Here is a 14,593-nt window from a genome sequence, read left to right as displayed (position 1 = left end):
CCTTGGGGTCACAAAGAGTCAGACATGACTGAGCGACTAAACAACACCAAGGGAAAAAGAAATGGCCTCTTCTAGAAGGTAAACAAGTATTTGGGGAATGGAAAAAAGACAGATGAAATTAGTAAAGCAGCCTTAAATAAAGTAGCCGAGACATAGAAAGACAAATAGGAGGAGACACCACACCAAGAGAGAAGTGGGGAACTCTGTGGAATACTTTTTTTAAATTCTAAATCTGCTCTTCAGTAACATCCAAAATGGCTTTAAGTTTCTGTATTTTTTTGAGATGACTTTTTCTAATTTTAGAGAGACCGTCCTTTGTGAAGAGACCTAGTAACTTGGCAGTCACTGTGGATGACAGTGCGGAATTTAAATGTGAGGCCCGAGGTGACCCCGTGCCCACCGTACGATGGAGGAAAGATGATGGGGAACTGCCCAAGTCCAGGTATGAATGAGAATTTAATGATGGGATTCATCTACCCAGAATTTTTGTGGTTCTCATCTGACCACTGTTCACATATAAGTCACTAGAATGGTTTTCTCTGGACTCTTTGATCTCCTTGGACCAGACACAGTAACAGAGATAATTAGAATCAGAATGTTGCCATGCTTTCTCTGAGAGTTTCAGATAAAACTGTACGTTCATGACCCCAACATGCCCAGGAACCCTTGTAAGATGTGCTGTTCCTTAAACAGTTTTCTCTTTGTCCAGACAGACTACAGTTAATACCAGTGTCTTATATGGGAGTAGGTAGGGAAGGGAGGTACAGCATTATAGATATAACTATGAACCAATTAAAAAGCAGACTTCCTTTTCCTTGGCTACAGTATCACCAGGGAATGGTAGAAGAGGTCAGAGTTTCTTGGTATCTGTCAAATCCTTAAATTGCCTAGAAGCAGAGATACACTCCCAGCCTTAGGGAATGAGGTAATGAAATGAAACTTTCAGGCACTGTCTTGAGGCTGTCATCTCTCCTGTGGCCATTCATTCACCAAACATACCTTGAGCCCCTATTAGGTTTGCGGGTTACAGCAATGGTTTAGATAAAGCTTCTGTTGTCAGTGAACTCACCAAAGGAGACATGTATGGATAGATTCAGAGTAACATAGCAAACCTTTTTATTGCATAAAGGTAGACCTGTGGGAGCAGAAAATCAGGAGAGAGTTCTCAAAGGGAAGTGACAGAGAAGCAATGTCTTGAAAAACATATCAACTTGATAAACAGAAAGAGGAGAAGAATATTCAGGAAAAGAGATATCATAAAACGACACAAATCTAAGAATGCTTTGTGTGGTGGAAAGTTAGCGTGGCAGCACATGGGGCCTGGGGCAAAGATATGGGAAATCAGGCTGGAGACAGAGAGGCTGAATTCACAAGACTTTGTATGGATTAAAGGATTTTTAATCATATGGCATATACTTGATGAGCCAAGAGAGACATTACTATGAACCCGATTGCTTTTTAGAGAAAATAAAATTTTTAGCATTAGGGCTATCACATCAATGGGGGTGAGGCCAGTGGCTGGGTCACCATTGTTGTCCAGATAAGAGATGTGAACTGCCTGAATGGGGAGATAAGATGGAAATAGGATAGGGGTCCATTATCAAGACCAAACTGATGAATTGAATGATTTGTTACATATAGGGAACTGGTGAAGGAAGACAGGTAGATTGTGTTAGGAGAGGGAGTTGTTTTATGTGCTAGGGTAAGAAAAGAAAATTTTATATAACATATTAAATAGTAGGTGTCTGTGGGATATAATGTCTAATTACTAGTCAATATAGTGAATTTGAACTTACATAAAATAGGAGCTAGAAATATTTGTGTAGTCGATCAATATAACCTACTGGATAGTTTAACTCAGGGATTTCATGTAGAGTAAAAAGAATATTAAAGTGAAATTTCAAGGGACATCCAAAATTTAAGAAAAAGGAAAATGAGACAGGGCAAGAGAATTCTAGTATGAGACTGTCTGGGTACAAATACCAACTCTGCCATTAAAATAGCTGAAGAACAAAGCCAGTTTACCTTACCTTCCTATGTCTCAGTTTTCTCATCTGCCAAATGGAGATGAGCGTAATACTTTATAAGTTGTTATAAGAACTTGACGAAAGAACTGAATAAGTGCCAACTTTGCCCAAAAATATTCTGTTAAAAAGTAGCTTAATGAAATATCATATGTTAACGCATATGTATGGAATCTAGAAAGATGATACTGATGAATCTATTTGCAGGGCAGCAATGGAGATACAGATGTAGAGAACAGACTTATGGCTGCATAAGTGGGAAGGAGGGAGAAGGTGGGATATATGGAGAGAGTTACATGGAAAGATATACATTACCATATGTAAAATAGATAGCCAATGGGAATTTGCTGTATGACTCAGGGAACTCAAAAGGGGGCTCTCTGTAACAACCTAGATGGGTGGAATGAGGAGGGATGTGGGAGGGAGGTTGAAGAGGGAGGAGACATAGGTATACCTGTGGTTGATTCATGTTGATGTTTGGCAGAAACCAATACAATATTGTAAAATAATTATCCTTCAACTAAAAATAAATAAGCTTTATTTTTAAAAAGTAGTGTAATATTTTTGCCCCTGTGAATATAAAAAAATGCTCATTTCTATGTGCATGCTTACATAGAGGATTGCCACATTATTTACCTTTTGCTTTAAATTTTCTGAAGAGACTATTGCATGTGAGTTGATGTCTAAATATGCCACAATTGTAACGATGGGATTCTTCAAGTAGAAGCTTACTTAACTGTGCTTTCTTTTGTTATGTCACTAGATATGAAATCAGAGATGATCATACCTTGAAAATTCGGAAGGTGACAGCTGGTGACATGGGGTCATACACTTGTGTTGCAGAAAACATGGTTGGAAAAGCTGAAGCATCAGCCACTCTGACGGTCCAAGGTAAGATCTAGCGAACGTTTTTGAGATTGACTTATAATATGAGATACAACATTGATATTTTAGAATATGATAAATTAGTTTGTATAAATTATAGACTTTAAATAGTGCTATGTATGTTTTATTTCAAACATATTTAAAGGAAATTATTGTTTTGCTTTTGGGAGCCCTATAAGTGTTTGTTACAGGGGAAGTACAAGAGCTTTTTCGTCTTGGGCAAGTAGAGGAAGAGAATGTGCTTCAATCTCTGGGTCTTCAAACATAGAGCTTTAATTAAATGACAGTATTGCCAAAAAAATTTGATCTTTAAATGGAAATAAATCTACTGTTCCTTTAGGTCATGCACTTTCAAGTGTCTGTTCAGAACAAAAAGGTGAAAAGATTGTTTCCTTCTAGAATGTAAGATGCATCCACAGAGTAGGGTCTTTTGCAGTCTTTATCTGTGCACACAGCGCCTGTGACTTAACAGACACTCAGTAAATATTTGTTGAGTGAATGAATCACGTTTGTAGTTTGCTAATTTTGATGAAGATTTATTATTTGGTGTGATGTGAACCAAAATGGATGCCATATTCTACAAGTTTTTGAACGTCAAAGTCATGTCTGTAACTGCTATGCAGAAATGGTTCTGTCAACTCCTTTGAGTCCATAATTTCATATGTTTTTTTCACTCTCATAATATCTTTTTCCTTCTTCCATGATGTCATGCTGATTATTTCTTACTATGTCTTATCTGAGAACCTTCTTTTTTTTTTTTTTAGGGACATTATTTATTGTGGGATTTGAGAGACAGTGACCTTTAAAGAACTTTGTGTTGATGAAAAAAATCCATATTTTGACAAATATATAGAGTAAAAAGGGATTTTGGCTGTAAACCACTTAGCTTGTTTCTGAGTATGACATTAGCAACACTTGCTCTGTCATCATTTCTGAGCACTGTCTCCTCTAAGGCTATTATGAAGAAAAAAGTGCCTTTTGAGGGAGTGCTTCTACTGTGGGCTTTCTACAAAAGAGCCTTGTGGGCTTTTTACACTAGGAAAAAAAAAAAAAATAAAGAATATTTCCTTCCTGTCTCTAAAGCCATTATGTCCTACTTTGGGGTTTTCAGCTCAACCTCATAAAAACAAAAGAAAAAAAAGAGAAAAGAACAAACATTGAATTTCTAGGGCCTAGACTCCTTCTCTTTAATCTAAGTTAGATTTGAACTCCACATAAGACTAAAACTGTAAGGAAAAAGAAAACCCCTTTGCATTTAGAAAAAGCATAAATTTAAGAGATGTCAAGTTCAAGTTCAAAAGCCCTCCAGAGGGAGTGAAAGTAGCCCAGGATGAATACAAGACATGAAAAGGTGTGTCTATCTCCAGGCAGTGGTGACAGGGAGTTTGACTGTCTGTTACATTAGTCAAAGAAATGTTTCACTTTATAAAGTCCTTTACCTTGGGAATTTGATGCTTTTATAAATAATGGCTGTTCTTCTGTGTCTATAGTAGACATTGAAATCAAAATAGAGTTTCTTCCTGCAATCTTATACTCAATTCCAAAGTTAATTCAGCCTTAAGTTGTCCATATGGAATTTGTGTTCCTAAGCCTGGATTTCAGTGAAAACTGGGGTAGAAATGATCAAATCCAAAATTACTTAAGGAATTTAGAAGTTCTTATTTCAGCTGCATAGGGTTTTTTTTTTAATAAACTTATGAAATATCTGTATATTGTTGAGAAGTTATTATCTTATTCAAGTATTAAAATATGTGCATTACAATACAAGCTAGAATAATATGCACAAATGTGCAAGAAAGTAAAATGATCACCAACAGCAAAAGATAACTAAGGAGTAGAAACAAAGGAAAGTTTTCAAGTGTATCTTGAAAAGCTGTATATGTATTTTTTTTTCCTTGAGATTAAATGAAGAAAAACACTAGTTACTGCAAAGGAAACTAATCAAAAAATGAATTCATTTGACAGCAGGAAACAGTTATGAGAAGTTTAGTAGCATAGTTGTTTTTGATTTCTGTATTTTATTTGTGGTTCACTTTTAAAAGGCACTATTGGAGTCAGTATGAGCTTAAAAATAACCTTTTCCTTTCCTCATTCCAAATGCAATAAATATTTAATTTTTAGAATTGATGTTGAGCAATAGATCCTTGTGCTCCAGGCAGAAGTTTTGGGGAAAAAAAGTTTCTTAAGTAAGGATGAGCATTTGGTTTTCCATCCCCAGTACACTTATAATTGGTTCTAACATTTTAAAATTAACCCTGATTGGAGAATTACTTGCTTTTTTGATTTTTTTCTTTGAAATCTCAATTCTGCTCTTTTAGAGACCTTATCTGTGTATTTCCTTAAATATTCCATTCTCAACTCGTGATTTCTTTGACTTTTCTATTATGCACTCTTCAGTGCTTAGCATGGTACTAGGCGTCTAGTAGACACGTTATATAATGCTTGTTACAATTTGAAATAGGCATTTGAACTCCAGCGAGAATTCTACTGGAGTGGTAGAAGTTTCACAGGGATGTCCCAGGGGAAATTCAACATCTTCTGGTGACTTTGATTCTGAGTGCCAACAGTAGGTTCCATTAAATCATATTTGAAGAGCTTGTCATCTGTGACGACTGCCTGGTGGTCTGTGTTTGAAAGGAGCAAAGTAAAACCTGGGGCTTGACAGGGTTTCCTAAACTTAGATGAAGTTTGTTATCTGAGCTTATCTGAAATATCTCATCATATATATCTGAGCTTATCTGAAGCTTATTAAATATCCAGGTTATTAGGCATGCCCCTTCGAGAACCTGATTTAATAGATCTTCGTTGGGGCACAGAAACTTGTTTTTATTTTTTGTTTTCATGCAAGCTCATCAGTCCTTGTAATGAGAAATTATCGGATGAACTTACAGAAAGAATAAAGGGCTTTAAAAATTACTCTAGAGTTCGGGAATTACCAGAGCTGGAAGAAGTACATTACAAAGAATTGTGTAGTGAAGAGTATAGATGTTGGAGTCAGATGGAATGTTGTTGAATCTTATTTCTGTCGTTTACCTAATGTGTGACCTAGAAAAAGTTATTTACATTTCTTGAGTCTTAGTTGCTCCATGTATAAAAAGTGGACAGTAATACCAACCTCACAGCATTTTTCAAGTATTCAATTAGACTATACATATAAAAAGCTTAACATATTTTTTTTTTTTTTTTTTTTTTTTTTTTTTTTTTTTTTTTTTTTTTTTTTTTTTATTCTTCCAATTTTATTTTATTTTTAAACTTTACATAATTGTATTAGTTTTGCCAAATATCAAAATGAATCCGCCACAGGTATACATGTGTTCCCCATCCTGAACCCTCCTCCTCCTCCCTCCCCATACCATCCCTCTGGGCCGTCCCAGTGCACCAGCCCCAAGCATCCAGCATCATGCATCGAACCTGGACTGGCAACTCGTTTCCTACATGATATTTTACATGTTTCATTGCCATTCTCCCAAATCTTCCCACCCTCTCCCTCTCCCACAGAGTCCATAAGACTGTTCTATACATCATTGTCTCTTTTGCTGTCATTTAACGGGTTATTGTTACCATCTTTCTAAATTCCATATATGTGCGTTAGTATACTGTATTTATGTTTTTCCTTCTGGCTTACTTCACTCTGTATAATAGGCTCCAGTTTCATCCACCTCATTAGAACTGATTCAAATGTATTCTTTTTAATGGCTGAGTAATACTCCATTGTGTATATGTACCACTGCTTTCTTATCCATTCATCTGCTGATGGACATCTAGGTTGCTTCCATGTCTTGGCTATTATAAACAGTGCTGCGATGAACATTGGGGTACACGTGTCTCTTTCCCTTCTGGTTTCCTCAGTGTGTATGCCCAGCAGTGGGGTTGCTGGATCATAAGGCAGTTCTATTTCCAGTTTTTTAAGGAATCTCCACACTGTTCTCCATAGTGGCTGTACTAGTTTGCATTCCCACCAACAGTGTAAGAGAGTTCCCTTTTCTCCACACCCTCTCCAGCATTTATTATTTGTAGACTTTTGGATCGCAGCCATTCTGACTGGTGTGAAATGGTACCTCATAGTGGTCTTGATTTGCATTTCTCTGATAATGAGTGATGTTGAGCATCTTTTCATGTGTTTGTTAGCCATCTGTATGTCTTTTTTGGAGAAATGTCTATTTAGTTCTTTGGCCCATTTTTTGATTGGGTCGTTTATTTTTCTGGAGTTGAGCTGTAGGAGTTGCTTGTATATTTTTGAGATTAGTTGTTTGTCGGTTGCTTCATTTGCTATTATTTTCTCCCATTCTGAAGGCTGTCTTTTCACCTTGCTAATAGTTTCCTTTGATGTGCAGAAGCTTTTAAGGTTAATTAGGTCCCATTTGTTTATTTTGCTTTTATTTCCAATATTCTGGGAGGTGGGTCATAGAGGATCCTGCTGTGATGTATGTCGGAGAGTGTTTTGCCTATGTTCTCCTCTAGGAGTTTTATAGTTTCTGGTCTTACGTTTAGATCTTTAATCCATTTTGAGTTTATTTTTGTGTATGGTGTTAGAAAGTGGTCCAGTTTCATTCTTTTACAAGTGGTTGACCAGATTTCCCAGCACCACTTGTTAAAGAGATTGTCTTTAATCCATTGTATATTCTTGCCTCCTTTGTCGAAGATAAGGTCTCCGTATATGTGCGTGGATTTATCTCTGGGCTTTCTATTTTATTCCATTGACCAATAATTCTGTCTTTGTGCCAGTACCATACTGTCTTGATAACTGTGGCTTTGTAGTAGAGCCTGAAGTCAGGTAGGTTGATTCCTCCAGTTCCATTCTTCTTTCTCAAGATCGCTTTGGCTATTCGAGGTTTTTGTATTTCCATACAAATTGTGAAATTATTTGTTCTAGCTCTGTGAAGAATACTGTTGGTAGCTTGATAGGGATTGCGTTGAATCTATAAATTGCTTTGGGTAGTATACTCATTTTCACTATATTGATTCTTCCAATCCATGAACATGGTATATTTCTCCATCTATTAGTGTCCTCTTTGATTTCTTTCACCAGTGTTTTATAGTTTTCTATATATAGGTCTTTAGTTTCTTTAGGTAGATATATTCCTAAGTATTTTATTCTTTCCGTTGCAATGGTGAATGGAATTGTTTCCTTAATTTCTCTTTCTGTTTTCTCATTATTAGTGTATAGGAATGCCAGGGATTTCTGTGTGTTGATTTTATATCCTGCAACTTTACTGTAGTCATTGATTATTTCTAGTAATTTTCTGGTGGACTCTTTAGGGTTTTCTATGTAGAGGATCATGTCATCTGCAAATAGTGAGAGTTTTACTTCTTCTTTTCCAATTTGGATTCCTTTTATTTCTTTTTCTGCTCTGATTGCTGTGGCCAAAACTTCCAAAACTATGTTGAATAGTAATGGTGAAAGTGGGCACCCTTGTCTTGTTCCTGACTTTAGAGGAAATGCTTTCAATTTTTCACCATTGAGGATAATGTTTGCTGTGGGTTTGTCATATATAGCTTTTATTATGTTGAGGTATGTTCCTTCTATTCCTGCTTTCTGGAGAGTTTTTATCATAAATGGATGTTGAATTTTGTCAAAGGCTTTCTCTGCATCTATTGAGATAATCATATGGTTTTTATTTTTCAATTTGTTAATGTGGTGTATTACATTGATTGATTTGCGGATATTGAAGAATCCTTGCATCCCTGGGATAAAGCCCACTTGATCATGGTGTATGATCTTTTTAATGTGTTGTTGGATTCTGATTGCTAGAATTTTGTTAAGGATTTTTGCATCTATGTTCATCAGTGATATTGGCCTGTAGTTTTCTTTTTTTGTGGGATCTTTGTCAGGTTTTGGTATTAGGGTGATGGTGGCCTCATAGAATGAGTTTGGAAAAAAGCTTAACATACTGTGTGTTACAAAGTGTTTTATAAGTAAGGAACATTGTACTATACAAGTGTTATTGTTAGTGATAGCTTCATTGTTTAATTTTAATAATATTAGTTATTTCATAAGAAAAATAATAATGTTCAGATAATTCTAGACACTTCTTCCTTTGCAATTGTAAATGAGAAATCTAAAGTAATATAATCATGATAATTTATTATGTAACACATTATTAAAATTCTTCTCAAATATAAATCATTACATTTTTATTAAAAAAAAAAAACTTTGACTTTTAAACTTAATGTGCTGGATCTTGTTAATGCCATCAAAGGTAGTGCTAGATTTAATGTTGAGGTTATGCAAAATAACTAGATAATTTAATGAAAATTATGACCCTTTGGGAATAGAAATGATTTCAAAAATGATTACATTTCATGTGTAATGGGGTGTTACTGTCATGGAAAAACGTTAGCAACTCAAAGGATCTGTAGTAATTTGACCTATTGAAAAATTATTAATGTCCATTACATGACCAATAAAAAATGATGAAGTAATGCTGTTTTGAATGATAGCAATAGAAAAGTGTTTCTATTTAATTCTGAATTAACCAGAAAATTCAGTCAAGCTAAACTTGATATTCTGTCATTTTCTGAAATAATCAAAATATTATTATCTATAGATGTAAATCATCAATATTGTTATATTTATGCCTTGTGTTTGTATGCACCATTTTCCCTCCATCTGGTAATAACATTTACACACCTCCTCAAGAATTCTATTTGTAAACCTAAAATACACAAACAAATTCAAGCATCTTTTTAAAGAAATATTGTGTCAATTTTGATTGATTATGTTGTTGTTGTTCAGTCACTGAATCATTATTATATTTGCATTTTAATGTCAACGAATGTTAAGATTGCCATCATGGTAGAAATGAATTATCTTCTAAACTAGTGTTGCATATTGCACAATGGCCCCATCTTTTAAGGAAATAGATATATAATGTGGTATATATAACCATTTTATAGGTTGTGACATACCTATAAAATGTAAAGTCCAACTGGAACAGAATAGATGCAGAGAGGCACCCAGCCAAGTTTTTAAACAGTGTGCCATTGAAACTGTTGAAATATATGCCTCTGGTTGGTGTTTTGAGAATGGTTGTGGGTTTGTTTTATATAATTTTACTATCTTAACCTACACCTATTAGGCCTTTATTAGATGTGCGCCAGGTGGGCCTTGAGATTCTTCATCATGTGAAATTACATGATGGTCAACCTGTTTTCCTACTTGTTTTCATTTTTGAATAAATTCATAGTTAATGTAAAAAGTGGGTACATTTGTTTCTTTGTTGAAAGTAGCCTTTTAGAAAATCATGATGGTTGCCCCTTCAAGACACTTATAGAAAAATAAGGGAAGAAAAATAACTTTATTTAGCACTTCTAGTAATGGAAAAATATTTAAAATTTGGATTTATGATGGCAATCATATCTATAGCTTTTTAAATAATTCCATGTTTTGAAGCATGCTCTGTTGAAAGAAAGATAGTTGATAAAACCTCAAGAGTTTTAACTCCAAATTTCTCCCATTTCCAAGTTTGTCCTCCGCCCTAAGATTTTTTTACAGTTCTTTGGTTCAGTGATATTCATTGCTTAAACAGGGTAAAGTCGATGGCATTATTAATCTTTCCACTCCCTTTGCTACTTCACAGATAAAGCAGCTCTTATTACTGTCACAATTTCATTGACAAAGTAAATTTGTGACTCTCTATCACCAGAGTGATCGTATTCCCATCGCTGTGTCTGTCACAGGAAACCGAAATGAAAAAGAACTTCCATATACCAGCCATTTCCCAAGCAATCACATGTTATCTCTGCTGACTTGAACCATTAAGAAAATCTAATCCCATTTTGTATGTCTTTCTTACAATAGGCACTAAAAGACATACAGTCCTTCATTTCCCTGTAGCCCTGAGTGCTGGGCCAGTCAGACACAGGAAGCTGGACATTCAGTTCACACCCCACTGCACTCTCCACAGGCCTCTCACAGGGACCAGTTAGTCTTTGAAGCTTAAGAAACAGTTGCTTTTTCTGCCCTTTCAGCAATAGCTCTGTTAAAAGAAAAGGCAGATGCCACACATCTCTAAACCAGGTGATGCTCTGTAACCAGACAAATGGGATTTCTGTGAAACTCCAGCTCTTTTCCTATAAGTGCTTGTCCATTTGTCTTCCCTTGATGTGAAATTGCTCCATTCTCTCCATTTCATCACCTGTTTTATTATTTTATTATTATTTTTTTAGTTCTAAAATATGGTATCATGAATGATGTTGCTATCTCTTTAAATGTATTCTTGGCATACAATAGGAATGTTCACATGAATCATCACAAGGATGCGCATTCTATTCTGTCCTGAAGAAATATTATTTTGTCTGATGTTTCCCATAAGTATTCTGCCTTCCATGCAATGAAGGAGCAGAGCGCTTCTTCGTTAGAATTGATTATCCACTGACAGCCTCTGGAACGCTGAGCCTTGAAGCCTAAGATTGACTGGGACCAGAGAGACACAATGGCAAAAAAAAAAAAAAGACCAGTGCAGTCTTTTTGCTGACTTTATTACTACTGATGGAATGTTTCCTAGAGCTCCTCTTTTTGCTGCTGGTGAACTCTGTGCCTCAAAACAAAAACAGAAAGCCTTTGCTGAAATATCTTGGGCACTACAGTCTATGACTGACCCCTATTTAACACCCCAATGAATTGGGAATTGAACCATAGTTATGATTTTCAGTAAAACAAGAAGGAACTCTCAGGTTTGTCTAAGCTTTTAAGATTCTCCTTACCCAGTGTGGGAGTATTAATTCAGAGGAAATAGTAGTGATGCAGTGAACACAGGTGCAGACGAGCCGTAAGAAGCTGAATTTTTCCATATTCTTCATTTCAGCTGGTGGAAATGCAACATGCAGATACACAGTAGTAGACAGCTTAGGTGTTGGTGGGGTCATGCTTTACTCTTCCATATCTCAAATGTCAGTCACCTTAAAATCTTATTTATTTTGCTTTTTAAATATCTGTCAACACCTTTCGTATCTTCTTATCACTGCTTTATTATCTCTTGCCCAGTGAAACTGTTAACATCTAACCAGTTTCTTGGCCTCCATCTTGTCTCATAGAATCCATCTTCCACACAACAGGTACATTGACGTGAAACACAGATTGAGTTATATTAGTTCCATCCATAAAACATAGTCAGGCTTCCCATCTCTAATGATAGGATTTGAAATACTTCAATACTGCTCTGCCTAGCTACTTAGTCCTCTCTGGTTCCTGCCTTCAGGGTAGTAGTATTATATTGTTCACATTTTTTTTTTTTCATGTAAATGTCACCATGTCCATTATGTCTGGGCTTTTCTTTTCCTAAGTCTTGGTCTAAAATGCCCTGCCCCCATTGACCTATCTTCTATCTGTAATTAATCCGTAATTCTTCTGTAACTACTCCTGTCCTTGGACACAGCTTAGGTAGGCATTTTCCAGAAAGCTCTGCAGACAGTCCTCACCCCAGTATCAGGCTAGGGATACGTGTTCATGGATGCATTGGATTCTGTTGCCACCCTTATTGCATTTCAATATCTGCTCAGTTGACTGTGAGTTCCTTGCAGGTTCAGTTCAGTTCAGTTCAATCACTCGGTCGTGTCCGACTCTTTGCGACCCCAAGAATCGCAGCACGCCAGGCCTCCCTGTCCATCACCAGCTCCTGGAGTTCACTCAGACTCACGTCCATCAAGTCAGTGATGCCATCGAGCCATCTCATCCTCTGTCGTACCCTTCTCCTCACACCCCCAATCCCTCCCAGCATCAGAGTCTTCTGCAATGAGTCAACTCTTCACATGAGGTGGCCAAAGTACTGGAGTTTCAGCTTTAGAATCATTCCTTCTAAAGAAATCCCAGGGCTGATCTCCTTCAGAATGGACCAGTTGAATCTCCTTGCAGTCCAAGGGACTCTCAAGAGTCTTCTCCAATACCATAGTTCAAAAGCATCAATTCTTCAGCACTCAGCTTTCTTCACAGTCCAATTCTCACATCCATACATGACCACTGGAAAAACCATATCCTTGACTAGACGGACCTTTGTTGGCCAAGTAATGTCTCTGCTTTTGAATATGCTATCTAGGTTGGTCATAACTTTTCTTCAAGGAGTAAGTGTCTTTCAATTTCATGGCTGCAGTCACCATCCACAGTGATTTTGGAGCCCCCAAAAAATAAAGTCTGACACTGTTTCCACTGTTTCCCCATCTATTTGCCATGAAGTGATGGGACCAGATTTCATGATCTTCATTTTCTGAATGTTGAGCTTTAAGCCAACTTTTTCACTCTCCTTTCACTTTCATCAAGAGGCTTTTTAGTTCCTCTTCACTTTCTGCCATAAGGGTGGTATCATCTGCATATCTGAGGTTATTGATATTTCTCCCGGAAATCTTGATTCCAACTTGTGCTTCTTCCAGCCCAGTGTTTCTCATGATGTACTTTGCATAGAATTTAAATAAGCAGGGTGACAATATACAGCCTTGATGTACTCCTTTTCCTATTTGGAACCAGTCTTGTTCCATGTCCAGTTCTAATTGTTGCTTCCTGAACTCCATACAGGTTTCTCAAGAGGCAGGTCAGGTGATCTGGTATTCCCATCTCTTTCAGAATTTTCCACAGTTTATTGTGATCCACACAGTCAAAGGCTTTGGCATAGTCAATAAAGCAGAAATAGATGTTTTCCTGGAATTCTCTTGCTTTTTCCATGATCCAGCGGATGTTGGCAATTTGATCTCTGGTTCCTCTGCCTTTTCTAAAACCAGCTTGAACGTCTGAAAGTTCACGGTTCACGTATTGCTGAAGCCTGGCTTGGAGAATTTTGAGCATTACTTTACTAGCGTGTGAGATGAGTGCAATTGTGCGGTAGTTTGAGCATTCTTTGGCATTGCGTTTCTTTGGGATTGGAATGAAAACTGACCTTTTCCAGTCCTGTGGCCACTGCTGAGTTTTCCAAATTTGCTGGCATATTGAGTGCAGCACTTTCACAGCATCATCTTTCAGGATTTGAAATAGCTCAAGTGGAATTCCATCACCTCCACTAGCTTGGTTCATAGTGATGCTTTCTAAGGCCCACTTGACTTCACATTCCAGAATGTCTGGCTCTAGATGAGTGATCACACCATCGTGATTATCTTGGTCATGAAGATCTTTTTTGTATAGTTCTGTGTATTCCTGCCACCTCTTCTTAATATCTTCTGCTTAATATCTTCCTTGCAGGTACACTTTGTTTACTTTGCCTTCTTAGTCTCATTGCTTATTGCAGTCTTAGGAGCATCATTGATATTCATGTACCATTTTCTGTCTGAGCCAATCAAGGACTGCCCCGCAAGTCAGTTAACTTCTTTGAGACAGTGTTCTCATCTGTTGAAAAGAAAGTGAATGTACATGGACTGTAAACATCAAACATGATAGAAAGTTTTAAAAAACAAATAAGAAAATAAAAGCAGTCTCATAAAAGTGGTTTATGGTTAAAAGCTTTTGCACAACAAAGGAAACTCTAAGCAAGGTGAAACGACAGCCTTCAGAATGGGAGGAAATAATAGCAAGTGAAGCAACCGACAAACAACTAATCTCAAAAATATACAAGCAACTCCTGAAGCTCAACTCCAGAAAAATAAACAACCCAATCAAAAAGTGGGCCAAAGAACTAAACAGAAATTTTCCAAAGAAGACATACAGATGGCTAACGAACACATGAAAAGATACTCAACATCACTCATTATCAGAGAAATGCAAA

The 14,593-nt window shown here is 36.6% G+C and overlaps 1 protein-coding gene across 1 annotated transcript in view; it reads left to right on the top strand.

The window, feature by feature from the left end:
* Nucleotides 1–14,593, top strand: part of ROBO1 (roundabout guidance receptor 1) — a 1,293,158-nt gene that overhangs the window by 1,174,155 nt on the left and 104,410 nt on the right. Inside the window, exons 7-8 of the mRNA XM_070367810.1 lie at nt 304–442; nt 2,788–2,915. Of these exons, the coding sequence (XP_070223911.1) occupies nt 304–442; nt 2,788–2,915 (267 nt within the window). The remainder of the gene's footprint in view (nt 1–303; nt 443–2,787; nt 2,916–14,593) is intronic.

This window comes from Bos mutus, chromosome 1, assembly GCF_027580195.1.
Source record: "Bos mutus isolate GX-2022 chromosome 1, NWIPB_WYAK_1.1, whole genome shotgun sequence".
NCBI classification, from domain to species: Eukaryota; Metazoa; Chordata; class Mammalia; order Artiodactyla; family Bovidae; genus Bos; species Bos mutus.
Note: the sequence above shows the minus strand (reverse complement) of the source record. Positions and strands in the feature narration are given on the sequence as shown.